Source organism: Vicugna pacos, chromosome 14, assembly GCF_048564905.1.
Source record: "Vicugna pacos chromosome 14, VicPac4, whole genome shotgun sequence".
Lineage (NCBI taxonomy): Eukaryota > Metazoa > Chordata > Mammalia > Artiodactyla > Camelidae > Vicugna > Vicugna pacos.
The window spans coordinates 47,013,724-47,036,103 of NC_133000.1; the positions used below are offsets into that span (position 1 = coordinate 47,013,724).

General features: G+C 38.9%; 1 protein-coding gene and 1 long non-coding RNA gene across 10 annotated transcripts in view; one reads left to right on the top strand and one right to left on the bottom strand.

Moving 5' to 3' along the window:
- Window positions 1–9,015: 9,015 nt before the first annotated feature.
- LOC140685523 (uncharacterized) lies at window positions 9,016–9,964 on the top strand. Its single transcript, XR_012058775.1, has 2 exons — window positions 9,016–9,103; window positions 9,490–9,964. It is a non-coding gene; the product is annotated as an uncharacterized lncRNA (long non-coding RNA).
- A 722-nt stretch (window positions 9,965–10,686) lies between these two features.
- TBC1D4 (TBC1 domain family member 4) overlaps window positions 10,687–22,380 on the bottom strand; it is a 208,775-nt gene continuing 197,081 nt past the window's right edge. For all 9 annotated transcript variants that reach the window (XM_072976393.1, XM_072976394.1, XM_072976395.1 and 6 more), the window contains 4 exons: window positions 20,209–20,368; window positions 18,313–18,482; window positions 15,217–15,387; window positions 10,687–13,062 (listed from right to left, as the gene is read on the bottom strand). In XM_072976393.1, the coding sequence (XP_072832494.1) occupies window positions 12,829–13,062; window positions 15,217–15,387; window positions 18,313–18,482; window positions 20,209–20,368 (735 nt within the window). In that variant the 3' untranslated portion in view covers window positions 10,687–12,828. The remainder of the gene's footprint in view (window positions 13,063–15,216; window positions 15,388–18,312; window positions 18,483–20,208; window positions 20,369–22,380) is intronic.

The following is a 22,380-nucleotide window of genomic DNA, read 5'->3' on the forward strand; positions in this document are numbered from 1 at the left end:
ACATTAAGTCACTTCCTCTTCTTGACTCCTCCTAAGCCTCAGGACTGGACCACCGAGTGGTGGGGATGGCACGTGGGGGATACAGATCCCCATCCACGGCTGTTCTTAGCCTTTAATAGAAATCCATTAGAATGGAAGCTGATATTTCCATAATTCATTGTGCAGCTCCAAGGAAAAAAAAATTGCTAAGGACAATAAGACAGTTTAGATATGGGAATCCAGCAAGAAGTCAAGAGGAGCTCACGGTCACTCTCTGGCTTTATTTCAGGCTCTCCTCACATAGCTTTTGAACATTACAGATCATCAGAGACCAGGAGAATTACGTCTCTCTTCTTTCCTTATTCATCCCCCACACTTTTGACTCCCCATCTTTAAATATTCTTTGCTTTATGACTCATTCCTAAATTGCTTATCTCAGTAAATCCAGCGTGCGAAGCATTCTCAACATGAACAAATGCGCAAGACACCACACTGCAAGATTTTCCGAGACTCAGAGCTGACGTAATACAGACAAACCTGCGGATACTACTCGCTGACCCAAGCAAGTCTGCAGTAGCCTGGTAAAGTCACTGACAGGACAAGTTCTGCAGTCAGAATATGCAGCATATTCACCACTTACTAGCTGTGTAATTTTGTTTTCATTTGTAAAATTAAAGATAAAATTGCACTTTAGAAATAGTATAAAAATTAAATGAGATAATGTATATAAAATGCATTAACAGAGTTATCAATAGTGACGGTTGTTAGTAGTTATTATGGTTGTTATGTCAGAAACCTTTTATTCACTCTTTCAATTTTCATATCATTTAGAACTGATGAATTTATGCCATTTTCAAGAGGCCAGGTTGGCAAAACAGAAAGCTTTGCAGGGAGATGCTCTTAGTTAATCTCACTTATGATTTTTCTTATTTTCATGTTACTTTTTAATGTTTAATTGTTCATTGATCAGAGCATCCTTTGGTGTCTTCTCCTGGTTGTACAGTGGTCAGCCCCTACAAGGGCCGACTGTCACAACAGTGGAAGGGGCAGCCATTTGTAGAGACGGAACAAACTAGAAACATCCCATGTTTTACACCTGCATTTGATAAAGCTGCATTTACAGCTCATGGATTTCTTCACTTTCTATGATTTAGGGTATAAGATATATTTTCAAATTTTATTTCTGTGGCTGTCGATGTTAATTATCTGAGACAGCACAGTGGGTGGTGACGGGGCTGGGGACTGGGGAGGAAGGCATCCAGGGTGGAAAACACAGCTTTATAATTAGGAGGGGACACGACTACTTAGGCACAAATATCTCATGGTCTCTGTTATGCCCTCTTAATGTATGACAGTCAGTTTATAGACAATTTTAACCAAATCTGCATAACCTTTTATGTCTTTTCTGCCTTATGGCATGGGCAATTGAAGTAGTTGACTGTCAAGTATTCTCATAAACGCCATTGGCTGAAAGACAGGCAGAATTAAGAACAGCATCAAACTTCCTGAGAACATTGGGCATGCTGACTCAGCCCTTTGAACAGTGTCCTATCATATTCTTTAACCTGAATAAAGTGAGGATCTCACCAATTATCCATGAGCCAATAGTTAGTAACAGAACCATCCAAACTAAAAGAATCCTCCTTTCTTCTCCTTGGGCTTCTGGAGAGGATTCTTGCTTACTGGGTGGGGATGGGAAAAAACTAAAAGCAGCAGAGAAGCTGACGTGATCTATAAAATAAGAGAACTGAGAAGCTTCTCAGGATGAGTACTGGGGAAAGTTTTGGTAGACAGCTGAGCGTGACAGATTCCAGTTGTGACAATTAAAGAGGAGAGTCAAGAGAAGTTAAGAAGTGGAGCTGTGGTTTATAAACTGGATCTCTTTTTTTTTTCCCCTTGACATTTCGTTTACTTTGACGTGGAATCTGAAAGCTACAGGAAGGTTAGATTGGATTACACAGGGTTCTGGCTAATATTTGGGTTATACTGCCCAAAGTAGAAAATTATTACAATTTGAATGGAAGAATGACTTTGTATATATGAAACAAATTTTATCATTTTATCCATAGGACATATATTCTCTACTCTTTCCATGGAGGCAATGAACTAAATTAAAAAATTATTTTTCAGAGGCTGTAGGATTCAGGGGCTAAAACACATCTGAAATGCATGGAGCACAGAACTTCTGTAAAAAATAAATATATTTAATTTACATTGCTTGCCTACATAATTACAGGTATGTTTAATTTACTATATACTAGGAGATGTAGTCTAAGCATTATTTTACTGAATAATGAAGGAAATCCCAAATACAATATAATCTTTTAGGGCACAGATTTTAGGTAATAAAAAACAGTTGATTATTTTAAAATTCATTTTTCGTAGGTAGTTGATTGACTCAGAGCTTGAAACTTTCCACCAACCTTCCATCCCCTGGGGAGGGGGGCAGGGACTGGAGAATGAGTTAATGATCCTTCATGCCTATGCAATGAAGCCTCCATAAAAATCCCAAAGTTCAGAATTCAGAGAGCTTCTGGGTTTGGTGACACATGGAGGTTCTGGGTGGGTGGTGCTCTCCCCTCCACGTCCATTCCCACATACCTTGCCCTACAAGTCTCTTCTACCTGCCTGCTCATCTGTATCCTTTATCATATCCTTTTATAATAAACTGGGAAACACAAGTGTTTGCTTGAGTTCTATGAGCCATCCTAGCAAATTGTCGAGCCCACGGTCATGAAAGTCCCAGTTTACAGCCAGTCAGTGCAGATGACAGACTGGGACTTGCAACTGTAGTTGCAATTGAAGGGGAAGCAGTCTTGTAGGACTGAACCCTTAGCCCATGGGATCTGATGCTAATTCCAGGTAAGCAGTGCCAGAATGGAATTCAATTGCAGGATGCCCAGCTGGTTGTCACAGAATTGCCTGATGTGTGGAAAACCCACAAATCTGGCGTCAGAAGAGCTGGGGGTGTGGTAGTATCCTGAGAGTAAAGGAGGCACACAGGAGTGTTTTTCTTGCACAATTACACAGGGCCCTTTCTCTTTTTGCCAACTTTCATTCATTCATAAAATGGTAATATCACCCATGTGGCAGAAGTTGAGTAGACTCACAGGGCAACATTTAAATAAGTATTTATAGAAGTACCTTGGATGATATAAAAAATCTTATCTTAAAAGATGGAGATTTTTGAACAACTAGAATTTTAAAATGAAATTTTGTTAAATTAGAGGAAAGAATGTATCATTCTTCTACTTTCACCACTCCAACAAAGAAAGGCAATGCTGTAGAGAAAATGCAAGTCACTGTGTGCCAACTCCAAGAGTTAAGAGGGGGAAGATGATTTATTCATCGATTTTTTTTAAACAAGTCCTAACCATACAGTTTCGATTTGACTTGTACTACTTAGCAAAAAAAAAAAAAAAAAGACTGATTAAAAAAATATTTACTTGAGTCACTGGTTATGCGGTATTTTTTTAAAGCCAACTATGATATAAAGATAGATTATAGCAGTTAGACTAAAAAGCAAAACTAGAGTTCTCTTTCCATGTGCCTTAATTTATTTGAATTTTTGGAAAATCAGTTACCCCAGAAATCATACAGCTGAATGATGCCTTAGAGGCCTAGTTGAAGTCCATCATTTTACAGGTGAGAAAATTTAGCTCTAATGAACTTGCTCACTGGCCTCAGGTCAACAAGTACTAAGTGAAGGAGTCAGAGCTCAGCCTGATCCACATGTTGACAAACCCGTACACCCAACACTGGGTGATATATCCTCCTTGTCCACTCCACGCTCCCCTTGAAAAGCCACAGCAGGTTAAAGGTTCTGAGAAGCCCCACAGTGAAGAATCCCGTGTAATGTTGTGTAGTTTACTGTCTCCCAAACTTCTCTGGCCATAGAACCTCTTTACCCTTGAGCAGTTATAAATATTCTCCAGGAACAAATTTCAGAGAATCCTGAGATAGCCCAAATATCCCAGTACAGAGCCAAGAAAACTACATCTCACAGATGCCAGCAGCAATGCATGTGGTTATCCAGCCCCAAATCCAGTTCTTCTACATAACTTGCCACGGACACAAACACACTTGGGCTGGTGGTGACAACTCAGCTCAGTAAAGCGCCTACAAAAGCACAAAAGTTGATTCATGCTATCTGACTGTGCCTGTCACAGGAAAGGTAACGTGCACAGGGAAACAGTGCACAGCTGTCATGCCTTCAAACAGTCCTTCAAAAGAGGATCGGTGTGGTCTCTCAGGAAGTAGCGGTTTTTGTTTGTGACAGGGACTCTGACTTCAAGGCAGAGAACTCTGCTCTTAATAAGTCTTGCTGACTTCCTCCGGGCTCAGGAAGAGCAGAGGAACAGAAAAATACAACGGTAAGCAAGTTTATTTTCCAAATTTGCACTTGTATTCTGTCTTGCAATCCTTTCACAGGAACAGCATGCAACATGTATTCACTTGATGCTTTCCATGTCTGGGACAGTTTATCCAAAGGCATACATGGCTGATAACAAACTTAGCTTCAGGAGAAATGGAAGGAGATCAAGCAAATTAACTCATTCGGGTCACTGGTACATCCCTTCCTGTCTTGCTCTGTGACTTTAAATAAAAACTATTATAGTACTAATGAATGTTCTAATTACATAGCTTATTAACTTAGTAACTTATTAAACAGATGTATTAAACAGTGAACCGTGATTTCTCCCTTTAAGTACCAACTTACTACAGAAAGGCTAAATTTTATTTTATTTATTTATTATTGTATTATTTAATTACGGGGGGGAGGTAATTAGGTTTATTTTTAGAGGAGGTACTGGGGACTGAACCCAGGATCTCATGCATGCTAAGCATATACTCTACCACTTGAGCTATACCCTCCCTCCATGGCTAAATTTTAGACTAGAGGACTCTAAGTAATCGTTAGCTAGGCTAAATAAAACAAAGATGTATAAGGAAAAGTGAATATGCCCAAGTAATACCCTCATTTCATTCTGTAAAGCCCCCTGTGATGTCCCTGAACAAAGCATAAGATGTATGTTTAACTGAAATGATTATTTCTGAATAATATTATGTTCTATTGAAAATATCATTTGTGAGTGTACAAATCAACTCAGTTTGAGGAAGGAAGAAATATCAGACTACGTAAGAATTTTACTTTGCAAAAGAAAACTTGAATATTAGCAATGTCTGAGTATCTCTCAGGAAGAAAACAAAAAACAACAACAAAAAACCTTCCTTCTGTTCTCAAAAGCAGTAGTTATTACTAAGAAAATCAATCTGCCTAACATCAGATCTACACATTCTAGGGTTCTCTTCATATAATCAAAAAAAAAAAATCATCCAAAAGATGTCCCTTGCCTTAGTGAATTTCCCCTAGTTCAGGGTCTTGAAGGCTCAACAACTTGATTCTATCAGCACACAAATCCACAGATTCATTTCTCATGGGTGGACTCCCAAAAACTGAGTCCTGAGACTGATGTTTAAAAGTCAGAGAATTCCGAAGAGATATTTGTCCACCCGTGTTCCTAGCAGCACTGTAGCCAAAGGCAGAAGCAACCCAGGTAACCATTAACAGTTGAATGGGTAAACAAAGCACACATACATATAATGCAACGTTAGTCAACCTTAGAAAGGAAAGAAATTTTGGTTATGCTACAATATGGAAGATCCTCGAAGACATTATGCTACATGAAATAAGCCAGTTATAAAAACAAATACTGTCTGATTCCGCCTATATTGAAGTACTAAAGGAGTCAAATTCAGTAGAAAGGCAGTTGCCAGTGGCTGGGAAGAGGGAGAATGTGGAATCACTGTTTAAAAGGTACAGAGCTTCAGTTTTGCAAGATGAGAGGAGTTCCATGGATGGATGGTAGTGAGGGTTGCACAAGGAGAATACTTCGTGCTACTGAACTGTAAACTTAATGATTACAATGGTAAATGTTATGTGTATTTTACAATTTAAAAAACTCAGAATCGCTTTTTCAGCTTAATAGAAAAAACAGACTCGTAGAGACTTGAATATTTGCGCTTTTATAACTAGCCTAGCCCCCAGGACAGAAACGATAAATCATAAATGGAAGGCTGCTCTTAGAACATACATTCAAACAAGGGGAGTACAATGAACTGGATGTGCGGGGCCTCTGTCCAACATAGACACATCAGTCTCACAATAGAGACTGACTTGTCAGAGGAGCAAGAAAGCTTGGACTTGGAGGCCTCCCTGAATCTGTTTGAACAATGAGAACAACCTTGCCAGGGGTCTTGGCTAAGGTTCCCTTTGCTGGACTGCCAAAACCTGCCTGGTTTTCTCTCTTCTGTCTTTCCAAGGCCAATCAATCCTCTTCTGATTAATCATTCTTTTGCTATGCAAACATATTCAATTAGATCACAGTTGAGGCTTTCAGACCCAGAGGCTATTCTATCAAAAGTAACCTTACAGATGAGAGCAAAGTTGCTGATTTCACTTTAAAGAATTTTGTATTGCCTTTATATGAGGTTTTCAGAGATACCTCCTTGAAATGCCCAGGTATTGACATTTACAGACCTTACCCATGATAGTAAATAAAACAGTTCAAACCAAACTTTTTTTTTTTTTTGGCTTTATATTGTTATCTAGGAAGGCCAACACTTACTTTATTCTTCGGAATCACAAATTATGGTATGACGTGTTGATTGGAATTAGAGACACCTGAGACAAAACACGGCTTAGGGAAAAGGGGACCAGAGTAAGAAAACAGAAATTCAGCGTGAGATAACAGAAGGAAAAAGAGAAAATAACAGCATGTGTGCTATGAAGTACATGTGTATAGAACAGACAGTACTACTGAATGCCCAGTAGCTCCCAAATGTCACCAAAACAACCTGTTGATAAAACAGAACTGAGTTTATTATCACAATAAGGGAGACCAGCACTGCATAGATTTGGTTGTATCTCAGAAGCCAAGTTTAGTTTAAGGTGAGTATTTCGAAGTGAAGCTTGAGTCTGGGTCAAGATCATGATGTAATAGTTTAAGACTGGTGAAAGAGCAAGTGAGAATTTTGAGGTGAGAGATCCAAAGAGTCTCGGGGTGTAAATTGTCTATTGAAGTGTTTAAGAGCCTTTTGTGATGTTCCTGTAATGAACAATCATTTGTCTGGATAAGAGTCTCCCAGAATAGTAACATTATGCCAATAAAACACAATGCAATAGTAAAATCATGTTAATGTAGACCATAAGCTGTGTGGGATATGTGGTCTCAGTTCTCAGTATAATATGTACATGTATAATGTTTAATATGTAATATATTTTATCAACTGTTGTATTACACAGCTCCCAGGGAGCACCATTCATACTGTAGTCTTGTAAATAATGTTCCTGAATTAGGCAATGTAATAGCCCTATTACATTTGTAGCATATATTGTAATATATTTAAGGTGGAATGTAATATACTGTATATGATATAAATCATATATAGCACATAGTACATATTTATGTTAAAAGGTAAAGCACTAGAGTTCTTTGACAATTTACAAAGTGTCACTCTGTAATCACATTCTGATTTTTTTTTTTTTAATAAGAACTGTGAATTTGTCAGGTAAGAACTTACTCAAAGAAGCCACTAGGAGAGACATTTCTGAGGTCTCAACATCTGGCAAAGTACCTGACCCACATACTAAGCCACCAAGAAACATATGATGCTGAATCAAATTACACCTACCTCTCAATTTACCTAAAATCCATAAGCATGGATTTTTTTTTAAACAGGGTAATGGATGTTAGCTTTTTTAATATGCATAATCCCATCTGGCGGTGCTGAGATATCTGAAGTGTCAGCAGTGAAGTGTCACCTGGGATGACGAATGCTGTGACACTACACCCTGGCTTATAGTTGGGGTGTTCATCCCACAACACAGACCTCGTTGTGTCCTGAAGAGGACCAGACGAAGAGCAGGAAGAAAGGAGGGCTCCCAGACCACCCCCACCCCAGCCTCCAGGACAAGCAGCAGCCAGTGCAAAGCAGGATGGCTGGTTCAGGAAACAAGATGGAGCTTAACAATTTGAGCCGAGCAGAGGACAAGGCAGGAGCCCAAGCTAGACAGGTTACCAGGGATGCATTCAAGAAAGGCTGAATGTATCATCACAAAGACTGGAAAATTCTGGGAAGAAAGGAGAGCCTTTAAAGAGTTTTAAACTGAGGATAAACTTGGTGAGGTTTATGTTTCAGGAAGGTCGCTCTGCCTGAAGGGAGAGCAGTCCAGGCAAAAGATGGTAAAGCATATTTGGGCAGGTTCCCTTTGGCCCTCTGGTGCTTGCTGCACTCACCTTGAAGCAGGTGCAAAGCAAACCCGGTTCCATCATGCGGAGCACCAGGAAACTGACATAATACTGAAAGTCATGGGTAAATTGGAGGGAGACTAGGCTGCTGGAGCCACCAGCATTGGTCCCCAAAACCTCCACTCAACACCTCTTCTGTCTCTCTTTTCCTGGGCTTCCAGCTTTTCGCCTCTCCCAGGTCCTTCCCCTCTTTGACTCGCTCCACCCCATCTGGCTTGCAGTTCTCATTCAACAAAACAAACACCAAGCAGCTCAGTAACTGTGGCTTAGGAGCCCCTAGAAAAGGGGGCCGGTCTCAGTTTAACCCACCAGAGCAAAGAAATAAACTAAGGTACCTGCAATAGCGGTGGGGGCGTCGCTTCACGGAACCAGGTTCATTTGCCAGATGCGCAGCAAGCCAAACACTGAGACGCCGAGGTTTGCAGCAGACAAGGGGTTTTTCCACGAGATGGGAAAGCGAGATGTCAAAGCAGCCTCAAATCCACCTCCCAGAACCCGAGAAGCCAGAGGTACTTACGGGATAAAGCTGAGGCGTGGGGATCCTGGTGATTGGAAGATGAGGAAAAGATGGCGAACTCCTCATACTGCGCAGGCGCAGCTAAGCTACACGGAACACAGGGCGCACGCCCTGGGGGTGGAGTTTTGGGCCCTCTGACGTCAAAAGGTCATGGGTCATACACTTGGATTTACCCAATAGGAGGTTTGTTGGTCCCAGCCAGTCTTAACCAGCTGGAGCTCTAACCAGGCACAGCTGACTCCAAGTTCCTGAACAACCACTTGGGCAAAGGTCTTACTACTTGCTTGGAGGACAGGCAAGTTTTTGTATAAAAACAATTGAAGTGAGCTTGATCAGCGAGGGCAGGTTAAGTTCATTATTTATTAAACAAGTTACAGGTTAATGACTACCCTTGATTTCAGGTGGGAATGGACAATTATTTAGCAAACGAAACTAGCAGGTTTCAGTGACCAACTGTATCAGTCTAGGCTGACTTGCTTTTTCCCAAGGCCACAGCCATATACTAGGATTTTCTCTCTCTCTTTTTTTTTTTTTTGGTTTGGGGGATTGGCTGGGCCGACTAGATTTTGATGGCATTCACCTAACTGCAGTCTCTCAGTCCTTAATTTCTGTCCAGATGTATTAAATGGATTAGAGAAAAAAGCTTACTGGCCTTTAATGGCTCCCTTTTCTCTCTAGCAGAGTTGAAACTCCTTCACAAAGTCTACTACGAACTTCATGATACAGCCTGGGTTTGTCAGATGTCTCCCACCGCTCTCCTGTGGGAATACTAACTATACTTCGGGACTAGGAGTGAGCTATGATTTCAGAAATACACTATCCTCTCTCATTCATCTACTGCCGAGCACAAGCGGGCTCCACTTCTGCTGGCTCTTCTAGGCTCGGGGCAAGCCTCACTTCTCTGGTACTTGCCACACACTCCAAAGTGCTGCTCGCCCCTCCTGTCAGCTTGATGTGATGAGCCTGGTCTGGATTACTTCGCATACCTGTTAAAATAAACTCTCCCGTTTTCTAATTATCCCCTTGCCACTACACCACAAGCTCACTGAGGACAAGGACTGTATCTTCTCCACTTCTGAATACCTGGCATCTAGCTTGGCTTACAAAAACTATTTGTTGAATGAATAAATAAAAGTGGTGGAACCAAAACCTCCTACCTTAAATCCAGTACTTTTTTCAAAACATCATGGCTAGTAAGAGCGACACATCATGGTAGAAGACTAAATAATTCAGATGGCAGATTTCCTACTGGTAATCTAGCACAGGGAGGAGAGATGGTGATAAAATGGATAAATTAGCATTGATATTAAGAGACTACGCTACTTAAGCCTACACTGATTCCTCAGAATGTTTAACTACTACATGTTGGGCAAAATATTTAAAAGTTTTAGTCTTAAAGTTAGCAAGAAGATACAATATCCTTTTATTGAATTACAAACATGCTTGAAAATATTCTGAACATATGTATTTCATGTAAATACATTCACATCATATCCATCAATAAGTGCCCTTAATCCTTTAAAAACCGGGAGCTAACACGATTTTTAAACTTCGTATTTTCTTATCCTCTTTTTCTCCCTTGCTATCTATTACAGGGCATAAAAAAAACAAGAAGGGTATAATGCAAATCTGTCAGTGTGGTTGTCTTTTTCTATTTATCAGCAAAAGGCTCCACTGGGAAAGAAGTTGAAAACTGGTAACCGATGATGTATAAATTTTCTAAAAGTTATCTTTGTTGTCTCTGATTCAAAGAATTATCAGTGAGCAAATTTTAAGCAGCAACAATCCAACCCATGCATGCAGATTTTGTAAAGGACTCTAACCAAGACTTTCTTCTGTTTTACTACAAACAAAAGTAAAACCAGTAAGCCAAGGAAATTGTAGCAATGTATTTACTGGAAATGAACTAGACATTACATTAATCTGATGAAGATGTAACAATATATGAAGCATAATTGGTGCAACATTTAAAAGATCACAAAAGAAAAAGAAAAATCATTTTCAAAAGAAACACTGTATCCAAGACTACTTAAGCTCTGAACACCATAGTACAATTCATAACATTGACTTTGAACATCCAGAATAAAATTTACTTTAAACCGTACAACTGAAAGGAAACATTTCTTTTCCCAACTTGAAGAGTCCCTAGCTACCACCTGTGTATGACACACAGGTAATTTTCATCACCAAGCAGTAACCAGATAATATCTGCCATATTCCTCATAAAAAAAGAAACCTCCCCTACAAAAAAAAAAGAAATTGGAGGGAAATTCAAGCAACAAAACAGTTGGTAGCCCCAACTGAGCGGGGTAATTAGAATCAGCATTTTCTAGAACCTAGAAACTACATGGACTTTACTAATAAGACATTGTTTTCTTTTGAGAAACTGCCTGGATTCGAGGGTATGATGATTGGTAACGAGTCATTACAATTACACTAATGATGTAGAGGGGGTTTCAGATGTTTCTCATCTGCTAATCAAGGTTTTCGGAAACCTTCAGAGCTTTATTCCTCTACTGTATCATAAAACATTGTAGCTTGTGTATAACAAACTCCCTTTGAAGAAAAGTATCCCAGATAATCCATCTGCGATAATATGAGTCCTGCAAAATCCATCTGCGATAATATGAGTCCTGCAAAAAAGCAGTGATGAGAACTATTGTTTGGAAAGGCAAAAACGCTGCATTGACTTTCCAAGGCACTATCATACCGTCATCTCTGACATGGAGAAATTCCTTGTGTTCTTTAAAAATTTCCTGCCTTCCATACACCCAGCATGCATGATGTCCTCTAATAATCTATCTGCAGGCTGAGAAAGTTGGGGGTTCATAGGCAGAATTGTAGGCTTTAGAAGGGCTTTCCCCTTCCCTTCCAGTGAACTTCAACAGTTCGTTATAAACATTCCACAGTTCTCAGGAATTGTCACATGGGAGGGGAAGATGATTATGAGTTTATCAGACCTGCCAATTGGCAAAAAAAAAAAAAAAAGCTCAACACAGTACATCATCTTTCGAAAACCAATCATAATTGTATTTCCTTATCCATCATTTAAGGTAGAGAGAACTACAGTAAGAGCTCCCACATTTTGAAAGCAAATGGCAAATCCTTGTCACCGACTGAGGCACTAAGTCAAGGGATGTTCGTTCACAACTGTAGGAGTAATTTAAATGAAAAGGTAGAAAGTTGATCTAGACAATTTAGGTCCTAAATTATATTTTTTAGGACTGATATTTTTAGTTAAGTAACCCTGCTGGTCAAATTTGCTAGAAAATTAGTAACATTCTCTCGAGCTGGGTGGGCAGACTCTGCCACAATGTCTTGCCTTCTTACACACACCTAAAGTAATGCCTGTCCAGACTCAAAATGCATGTAGATGCAACATGCTAGTTGGCACAAAGCAGGCAGCAGGGGAAAGGCCCCTGCTTTCCTGAAAAACCCTGGAGCTTGACTGGCAGTCATTTTCCTCAAATCTATAATGTCAGTAGATTTTAAGACAGATACACATAAAGCTACACAAATGTTTCCACCTCCCCACCACTGAGTGAAACATGCTTTTCTTTGGAGAAAAAAATACATTCATTTTTTTCAAGTATATTTCAATATACAAAGATGTTCTAGCTTTGTTTCACTACAAAGACAAAATGATTTCACATGTGTCCAAGGGGAAATTCACTTTAAATTCCCTTTGGAGTGGATTTCATGAAGTTTTTGATTAAAAAAAAAATTGCTCTAAATATACACCTACTCCTTTTATCTGAAAGCATGAACTCTTTCTGTCCATTTTTATATATATGTACATAGCCAACAAGGACAGCAAAGAAAAAAAAGCCAGTCTACATATGTACAATGGTTAAGAACTGGCATGCTCTAAGGAGAGCAAGGACCCCCAGCTCTGACTGGGCTGAGAACCAACTCAGTGGTTCTGCCAGCTCTGGCGTCCATCGCTGGACCAGCAGCACGCAGGCTCCTCCCATCTGAAGCACCCTCAGAGCACTTCCTGCTGGGATGGTACATCTTCCGTTATGGCTTGTTTCCTGTCTTGGCTTTGTTGTTAGGGTTGCAGTTTAAGTCTCTCAGCAGTGGTTCACAATTGGCCAGAGCATCTGCTGGCAGCAGCCTCCGGATCTGCTCCACTGCCTTTTGATAAGCTGTTTTCTCCTGTTCCAGGGTCCGGATCAAAGACTTCATTTTGGTCTCTCTGGTTAAAAGATTTTCCAGGTTGGATTCCAAGGTCTGGATTTTAGCATGGGCTATCTGTTTGAGGCAAAAAACAAAATCCTCCAAATCAAAAATTTGAAGATTTTGGTTCTTCATCACAACAGCAGCCAGATCTTACATATATTAACTAATCATGTCTTATTACTTAATAAAATAGTATATGAAGCAAATACTTTGAAACCTTCCATGAAATGGGTATTTTTTTAGGTTTCTCAAAAATATAACTAGGGTACTAACAAAATACATCTCATTTCACTGAATACACCAAAAATGCAATATTAAATCAAATCCCACAGTGGTTGTGGGTCCTCACTCCATACACGGAGTATTCTCCTGTGGTGAACAGGATCTGACACAGAGAAAGAAGATTCCTGACACTGCCCTGAGATACTAAAAGAGGCTTTTTGCCCTCTGACTGGACATGAAAGGTTTTCTCTACACATACTTGGGATCCTGTCAGTTTTTAAGGGTGTAACGTGTGCCCACATAGAACCCAGAGATGATGACCACATTGAACTGCTAATGAAAAATTTGTAACCATTAATAAAAATCATTATAATATAAACCAGGTGCAAACCCACTTTCCCTAGTAAGGAAGTACTCTATTAATCACCACTGAAACATCCTGGTAGTAAGGGACAATACCCCAACTGTTTATTTTTCTTTCTGAAAATAGACAATGTTAGCTTTTTTTTTTTTTTTTGAATAGGAAAAGGCATAAAATTTTCTATGGGCCAGAGCCCATACAATGGAGAAAAGATAATCTCTTCAATAAGTGGTGCTGGGAAAACTGGACAGCTACAAGTAAAACAATGAAATTAGAACATTCTCTAACATCATATACAAAGATAAACTTAAAATGGATTAAAGACCTAAATCTAAGACCAGATACTCTAAAACTCTTAGGGGAAAACACAGGCAGAACACTCTTTGACATAAGTCTCAGCAATATTTTTTTGGATCCATCTTCTAACATAATGGAAATAAAAATAAAAATAAACAAATGGGACCTAATTAAACATAAAAGCTTTTGCACAGCAAAGGAGACCATGAACAAAATGAAAAGGCAACATACAAACTCGGAGAAAATATTTGCAAATGATGCTACAGACAACGGATTAATTTCCAAAATAAACAGACAGCTTATACAGCCTAATATTAAAAACAAACAAACAAGCAAACAACCCAATCAAAAAGTGGGCAAAAAGGCCTAAACAGACATTTCTCCAAAGAAGACATACAAATGGCCAACAGGCACATGAAAAGCTGTTCGATATCACTATTAGAGCAATGCAAAGTCTCCTTTTCTTTTCATTTCTGTGAGTTTTACTCTAGATGGTCACTGTCATCCGCAGTCAGGTTTCCACAAACAATTGCTAGCTGGTCTCCCTATCTTCTCTCCCCATCCTCATCTGTCCTCATCAAGGTTTCCAGATTGATCCAAAGTACAGTTCAAAACATGGAGAGATTTCCTTCTCAACATGATTAAAGCCATGTTCTGCTTGATGCTGAAAGTTATCTACAGTTCTTCTCCATCATGTTTGTCCTACCTCTCCCCAACATAAAGCTTCAACTGATGTTCAATTAAGCCTCCTCTGCTGCTCTGCCACAGCCTCCTTATTTATACAGCCCCCTCCTCCTCACTCATTTTTCCCACCACCCACTGGGAGTCCAGCTCAAGCCCCAAGTCCCCCAGAGTTTTCCCTATCTCCTATAGTCAATCCCTCCACCCTTGAAATTAAACCAAACATGTGCAATACTCAGTAAGTATTGAACTAGATTCTGTTTTTTCCCCCTGTAGTTTTCTTTCTCTTTTTTTTTTAAAGTGGGGGCAGGTAATTAGGCTTACTTATTTATTTATTTTTCGAGGAAGTACTGGGGATTGAACCCAGGACCTCATGCATGCTAAGCATGCATCCTACCACTTGAACTATACCCTCCCCTCTCCAGATTCTGCTTTGAATGGTCATTTCACTGTTTTTTGAGAGTACATTGTATCTCCCAACTGATATTTAAATTGACACGTGTATTTGCAGCCCCCAGAGCACTTGGATACCGTCTGATATCCAGGACCGCAGTCAGCAATGGTTCAATCCACGTCACAGCTCTTTCCTTCCTTCTGTGCAGGCAGGAGGCATCCAAGCATTTTTGGTTTTTTGTTTTGTTTTTGTCACATCGTTATCTCTTTACCTGTAATTTTTCTAGAAGGTCCATGTTTTGTCTTTTCAGCTGGCTATTGGCCCTCTCCAATTTCTCCAGAGGCTCACTATCCTCATATGAAGATTCCTGGAGCTCATCCTGCAGCACGTGATACTCCACCTCATAGGCGTGTAACTGTTTAGAAATATCCATCTCAAAAACCTGCCGCGAAAACACCAATGGTTAGTCTGACCTTCAGTATGTGAACCAAAATACAGTCTGTGTGTCTAGCATACTTCATGTGAATTTCCAAATACTCATCAGTGAGGAACGGTGGGACATACTGAAAGGCAGAATAATAAGGGTGATTATCAAAGGATAACAGATGATTTCTATACAACTGACGCATTCTCATGATGAGGCCAAGACACTAGAAAAAGTTAATGTTCAAAGGCATTTTGCAACCAAAATATTCATAATCTAGAAACGATCTCCCAAAACGTAGCATACCAAATAAACAACACTAGTTACTGAGTAACTCTTATCTGAGTTAGAGATAATCTTTGCTGATTAGTAAGAAAAGTTGCATAGGGTATTTCTATAATAATGAGACCAAAAGCCCTTCTAATTATTTGTCAGTGGGACAGGAAGGTCTTATACTAAGTATTTCCATCCATTTGCTCATCCATGTGAGCCTCTCAGGAGTCACTGATGTAGCCTACCATAGAGAGAATCTTCAAAATTGTATGCCCAGAGCACTGTGCAGAGATGGAGGGTTTAATCAGGGCTGCCTGTGCTCTTCCATATTGCCACCAAGTAAGAAGACAGCTTTCTTAGAAGTTAGAGGACAGGTAACCCCCTCCTTAGTCTAAACATGCGAGGGAACACGAGGCAGCCGCTATCACTTAAGCAATGGTACCTACACTAACACGGTAGGAAGAGAAGACGTCACAAAAAATCTCACTTGCTTATTTATCTTACTACTGTTAGATACCCAAACTTAAGAATTTACATGATATTTCGAGACAACCTGGCTATCCCACTCAAACTAGCATCATTTTTTCCCTACCTAGTGGATATGAACACAATGGACTACTACAGAAGCATTAAAAATGATGACATAGATCTGTATTTATTGGCATAGAAAAATGTCCAATACTCTACAAATATTCTAATACAAAACCATTACACAATAGCACATACAGTATGACTTCACTTAAGTAAAACTGTATCCATATTTATGTGTATATAATTAAAGAGAGATTGTAAAGGATGTTTAGAAGGTTTTAAATCTCAATGTGTTGAGATCTGTAGTTACTTTTACCTTCTTCTTTGTGCTGTTCTGCATTATTTGCATTTTTTACAGTGACCATAAATAAAACTCATCAAAGTCTCCTTTAATATCAACAGTCCATCCTTAGTTAATGGACTCTGTTTGTTAGAAAATTCTCTCTAATATCAAATCCAAATCTATCAGCCTATAAATTCTACCCATTAATCCTAGTAATAATCTCTAAAGCTAGTAAACTCCCCCAATAATTGTAGGAGAGAGGTGACTGGATTTCAAATCAGGTATCATTTCTCTCTAAACATATAATCTCTGACTGCTTGCCAGTCCAAAAAGATATTTCTAAAGAACTAGTAAACAAGTGAATATATAAGTAAAAGTTATATGTTTCAGTTTCCAGAGCATTGTAACAAATAAAAACTATACATAGATACTTACAGAATAATCTGCTTGTGATTTTGAATCCATGTACTGGAAAGAAAGTTTCTCATGTAACAATATCATTAATCTTCTTGTTATAGAGTGAATTTTAGTCTACAAATTCCTCAACTGAATTTGATTACATTTGGCCCTAAAAACAATATGTTATTCTCATTTTGTACAAGAGGAAGCTGTGACTCAGAGAGGTTGTGACTTGCCCAAAAAGTCACACAGCTAATAGACAGCTGGACACCAGCACAAATCTCAAACTGCCTTTCTCTTGCTCTAAACTCTGTCTTTTATCTGCTATCCCAAATGCCTCTAGGAAAGTGGTAAATTTTGTCAAATACTCATAAGACCTGACTGCTTTATCTGCAAATTTGGTCTTGTTTATTCATGTCATCTGAATAACAATATATACCTGCTACTTACCTGGTCCCGATGAAGAGCAAGGGACTAGATATATGATGTACTGATTACTCTTCATTTGCTTCCCAACTCCACTCTCTGCCCTCATCCATTCCACTCTTTCCTGGAAGGCAGACCCTGTGACCTGCATTCCCCACACCTTCCTTCCTGCTGGCTTCTGGTTGGGTATGGCTAGTGGGAAAGGTCATCAGGAGATCAAAAGGGGCAGGAGAAAGAGGCTGGGCACTTCTTCCCTGCTCCTTCCCTGTCTGGCTCACCAAGAGCACAAGGACCTCCAGAGAGCGTTCCTCCAGAGTCCCGGCACTCACTGGGCCTGGTACACCATCATATCCTCCTCCTCCTGACGCAGCTCCACCAGTATGAACAGTTTCCCTCTGTTACTAGTTCCTGGGCACCTGGACATCTGTGTCTGGTTCTCTTAACCCTGCCCACATCCCTACAAGTAGTACCTTCACTTGAAATCATTGCAGGTAGATTCTGTTCCTGCAAGGGACCTGGACTGCTACATCAATTCTCATTTAAACCTCACAAAACCTCTTGGATCAGTACTGTCCCATTTTGGAGGTGAGAATCCTGGGGTTCAGAAGACTAGGGTGATGTGTGCAAGCCAACGACTAATAAAAGAGCTAGAAGACTAATTCCAAACTCTAGACTCTTGTCACACATACTGCTTACATATTTGAAGACAGAATTAACAATATTACAAAGGTAAGCAAGGCTCATCTTATTTATTTATTAGATCTTTCTAACTCTGTCAGTTCTTTCTTCAGTCCTACTATTGGTCCTGAAAAACTCATATAGCACTGAACCACTCTGCCTGTGCAGAGCCACACAGATTGTGCTGTCATGATGAAGAAACTGCACAGTTGTCTCACTTCTAAATAAAATATATCGATCCAATAAAAAGAAAAACTTGTCAAGCAAAACTACATCTTTATGTTAAAACACTTAAAATTAGTAGAGAAACTATTGTATAATCTTGTATCTTATTATTACCATTTGACTCATACCTGGGTGATAATTTTTTCCATTTCAGATGTATTCATATCAGGTAGCATGTTTTTAAGGAATTCGACAATATTTTCAAAGTTTTCACATTCCATTATGAGTGATTCTTGGTTGCTCAGCAGGCTGAGGGCAACCTTAAATATAACTTCGGTTCCCTGGAGAAAAATAATATCTGGAAGAAGAGAGATAATTTTCATGATCAAAATTATGTATCTACTATGTAAAAAGCGTCCTCTTTGTGCTAGTGGTTTTTGTGTGTGTGTGGCTTTGTGTGTGTGTGTAGTTGTTGTTTTAATTACTGGACCATAACTACAGAATATTTTGTAAAAGAAAACTGGTCAAAATCACCTAGATTTGAAATTAATAATAATATGACTTAAAGAAATAAACAGACGCTTAAATATTCTTCTTACTTTTTCAGGAATCTCAGAAAAGACCAGGGTAAAAAGAAAAATAAAAGTATATCCGTTTGTCTATGTATTTATAATTTTTAATGGCAAATTTAATAGAAAGTAGGTATACTTCAAAAACACTTATTCAATTGATATTTAGATTTTTCTTCACAAGGGGAAAACAAAAACAAATCAATGTAACCATTTAGGACAATTTAAACTCTCATTACCATCATAAAAAAGTAAATGAACCAGTTAATATGTAATTAAACCTGTACTAAGGCAGGGAATTAAAAAAAAAAGTCTAAAAGAAAAGGACAATATATAACCTAAAACAGAGGTAAAGAAAAGCTACTCTAACTCTGAACTCTGCATCCTAAGAAATACCAACATGCAATAGTTTCGAAAAGTACTAAGCACTTTTGTATGAGAGTTCCTCTCAATGCATGCCACTCTGCAATCAACAATAAACAAAAGGGAGTTGTTAAAAATGGGGGAACTGTCAGTCACTTCAAACGTGGTCATTCTTGCTCCTGCATCTTTCCCCTTTCCTGACAGTCTCTGTTCTTCACTAAATACAAAGGAAAGGATGGAGCAGCTATCGTAGAGCTGACAGCATCATTCCTATCCCCCAGAGCAAAATACAGACGACTGTGGAGACTTTTCTGAATTCTGAGGTCACTGAGGTCTAAATGTTAGAACGAGCCTCCAGTAAAGTGCTGTTTAAAAAAACAAAACAGAACTGCTTTTTAAATTATGGATTTAGACAAACCTAACTAAAGACTTGGGAATAGATTTAGGGGCCCCCCCAAAGGGAGCATAAACCACGTCATACTCTCTTTTTATTCCTGGCGCCTAACACTGTGCACCAAGGCTGCAACTCAGCACCTTGCCCCGGGCCCAACCCCCCGCACCTCACGCTTTTCCCTGAGTCACCCTGTCTCAGAGATGGGGACCGCCACAGCACCAGCATGAAAGAGGGGTCACTTAAGCATTGAAACAGGGCTTTCAGTTACCTTATTAACAACAAGAAGTCACATTAAGAAATGCCATTAGAAATAACATTAAATATCAGGACTTCCTTTGACCCAGTCAGAGCACATGTTTCTCTGTGTTTTGAGTCCAGGTGGAGGAGGACAATAGGGAAGGAAGAAAACAACAAAAAAAGAAAAGACAGGGGTAGGAAAGATATGTATAAAAATCTGAAAAATTATAAAGTCCTTCATTCAGATTTTTTACAAATTATACTCTGAGTTTTAGGTGTAAGTGAAAATAAGATTACTCAAACACAGAGGCTCAGTTCTGCTCCTTTCCCTTTTAATTTCAATTTTAAGACCAATATGGTTTCAAATCACTCTCAGAAGAGAGCCAGGTGTATTTATCAAATTCCACCAGCAATCTGCTCTTCTGTGCAACGCCTGATAAAACAACGGGCGCCCCACCTGGCTAGAAGCACATCTCTTGGAATCAGTAACACTGTTCCACTTGGCCATTGCCATCTCTTACCAAAAACTCTGGCTACAAATCCTAGTGGAAACTGAGAGGCAAACAATGTGAGGAACCAGGGGGCAGCATAGAGACTGGGGCTGATTTCATTTTCTTCCAGATGATTGTAGAGATCTCTGTGGTAGTCATGAAGGAGCCTGGACAGCTGGTACATCTGAATCTAAAGTTAATTCAAAGAAGAAAAATAAAATATTGTGCATTTATCTGAGTGGACATAAAATATACTAACTTTCATTTTATTACTCTAATATTTAATAACAAATTCACATATATTCAGTAAATCAAAGTAGTAGTGTTTTATTTTTATTATTATGTTAAAGTTGATCCTGAAATCCAAGTTCATTTAACTGAAGGCAAGTCACTGTAAGTCTGTCTATGACAACTGAGCAAGATTCTCTCTCGTGGGTGTTTTGGTGTCACATATAACCCATGGAAATGGTCACTTTTCCTCGTGTAGGAAGGCCTTGCTTTTGGAATTTAATCAGAACTGTCCTGCCTGAGGACGCTCATGGAAAAGTCCATTCTGATTTCAGACCAATTCCAGAGAAGCTTCCATGCTAAAGAATCTACCACATTCAGTTCAGAAGCACAGCGCGTCTTCCCCCTGCTGGGCCCAGCAGCTGTTGGTGATGGAAGCCTCTGGCTTAGACCGGCAGGATACCTGCACTGCCGGGACACTGCTAGGACACTGCTAGGCTCAGCAGGTTATGGAGCCAGAAGCTTGAGCTGTGACGTCTAACATCCAAAGTAGTCCTGCAGCATATTTTTCTTGACAAAGGAGATTAAAGCAAAAAATACAGCTGGAATGCTTCTAGGATTGAAAGAAGGAATTATTTCACTTGGCTACTGAGTTGATTGCTCATATTTCAAAAAAAAAAAGAACAATATAGAGACAGCTTGTAACAACTTTGAAACTCTTACATCAGTGGTAGCTAAAAGTAAAGCAGTAGCAAATAATAAGCAAATTTGTGAATTGTGGATTAATTTAAATGTTTATCTTCACAGTCATGGATTGAGTATTGAGTCCTCGATCAGTTCTGTAAGCTTAATATTTTGGTGTAAAATATATACAATATTTTATAAAATCTAGCAAAACTTCTTTCTCTAGAAGATATCATCAAAATATCATCCTTAAATAGCTCTATAAAAATACATTAAAATAACCAATTATATTGGCAATTCAACAACTATTGTTTTCAGAACACAAAACTAAAAATCTAAGAACTAGACATAAACACAGCAAATTATTTGACCCTTACAGCACGTATCCGTGGAAACCAAGGTTCCATACAAATTGTAAAAGGAAAGAATTAAGGAGCCACAGAAGTCATAGCTATAAAACAAAGAAGCTTAGCTACAGTCAAACAAAGACGTTTAAAAAAATGAGATTATAACCTCATTAAGTCCTGTTGAAAAAAAATCATGTATTTCCCTTAGGCCATTTACAACTTAGAAACTGGACACACTGGGCCCTATCAATAAAATTGGTATTTTGCACAAAAATCAAAAAAGTCTAATTAGCAAAATAAAAAGAAAGTGGGGTAGGAAGGGACTGGGATTTCAAAATGTAGAACAGATAAACAAGATTGTACTCTGTGGCACAGGGAAATATATACAGGGTCTTCTGGTGGTTCACAGCAAAAGAGAATGTGACAATAAATGTATGTATGTTCATGTATAACTGAAAAATTGTGCTCTACACTGGATTTTGACATTGAACATTGTAAAATGACTATAACTCAATAAAAGAAATAAATAAATAAAATAGAAAAAAAAAAGTCTATCATCAAAAGCATCCTGTTCTTGCTAAGCTCTGATCGTAACACAAAGCAATACCTCAATGTTTAATTTTTTTAAAAGGACCTTACTTTTTCCTACATTCTAAACTAAGGGTTAAGAACACGTCTTCCTTCAAGGTATATTTACATTAAATTTCTTTTGAAAAGGACAAATGAAAACGCAATTCAGTCTCCCTTCAAAGAAAACTTTAATAATATGATACTTTTTGCTAGGACTAAATCATTCTCCCCTTCTACCTCATGGATAACATGGCAAATCCTCAGATGGAAGAGACAGAACTGGGAAAGGGAGACGCAGCGGGAGGGGAAGAGAAGATGGAAAAAAGCAGAGACCAGAGGCTTCAGACAAAAAAGATTTAATGCTTTACACTTT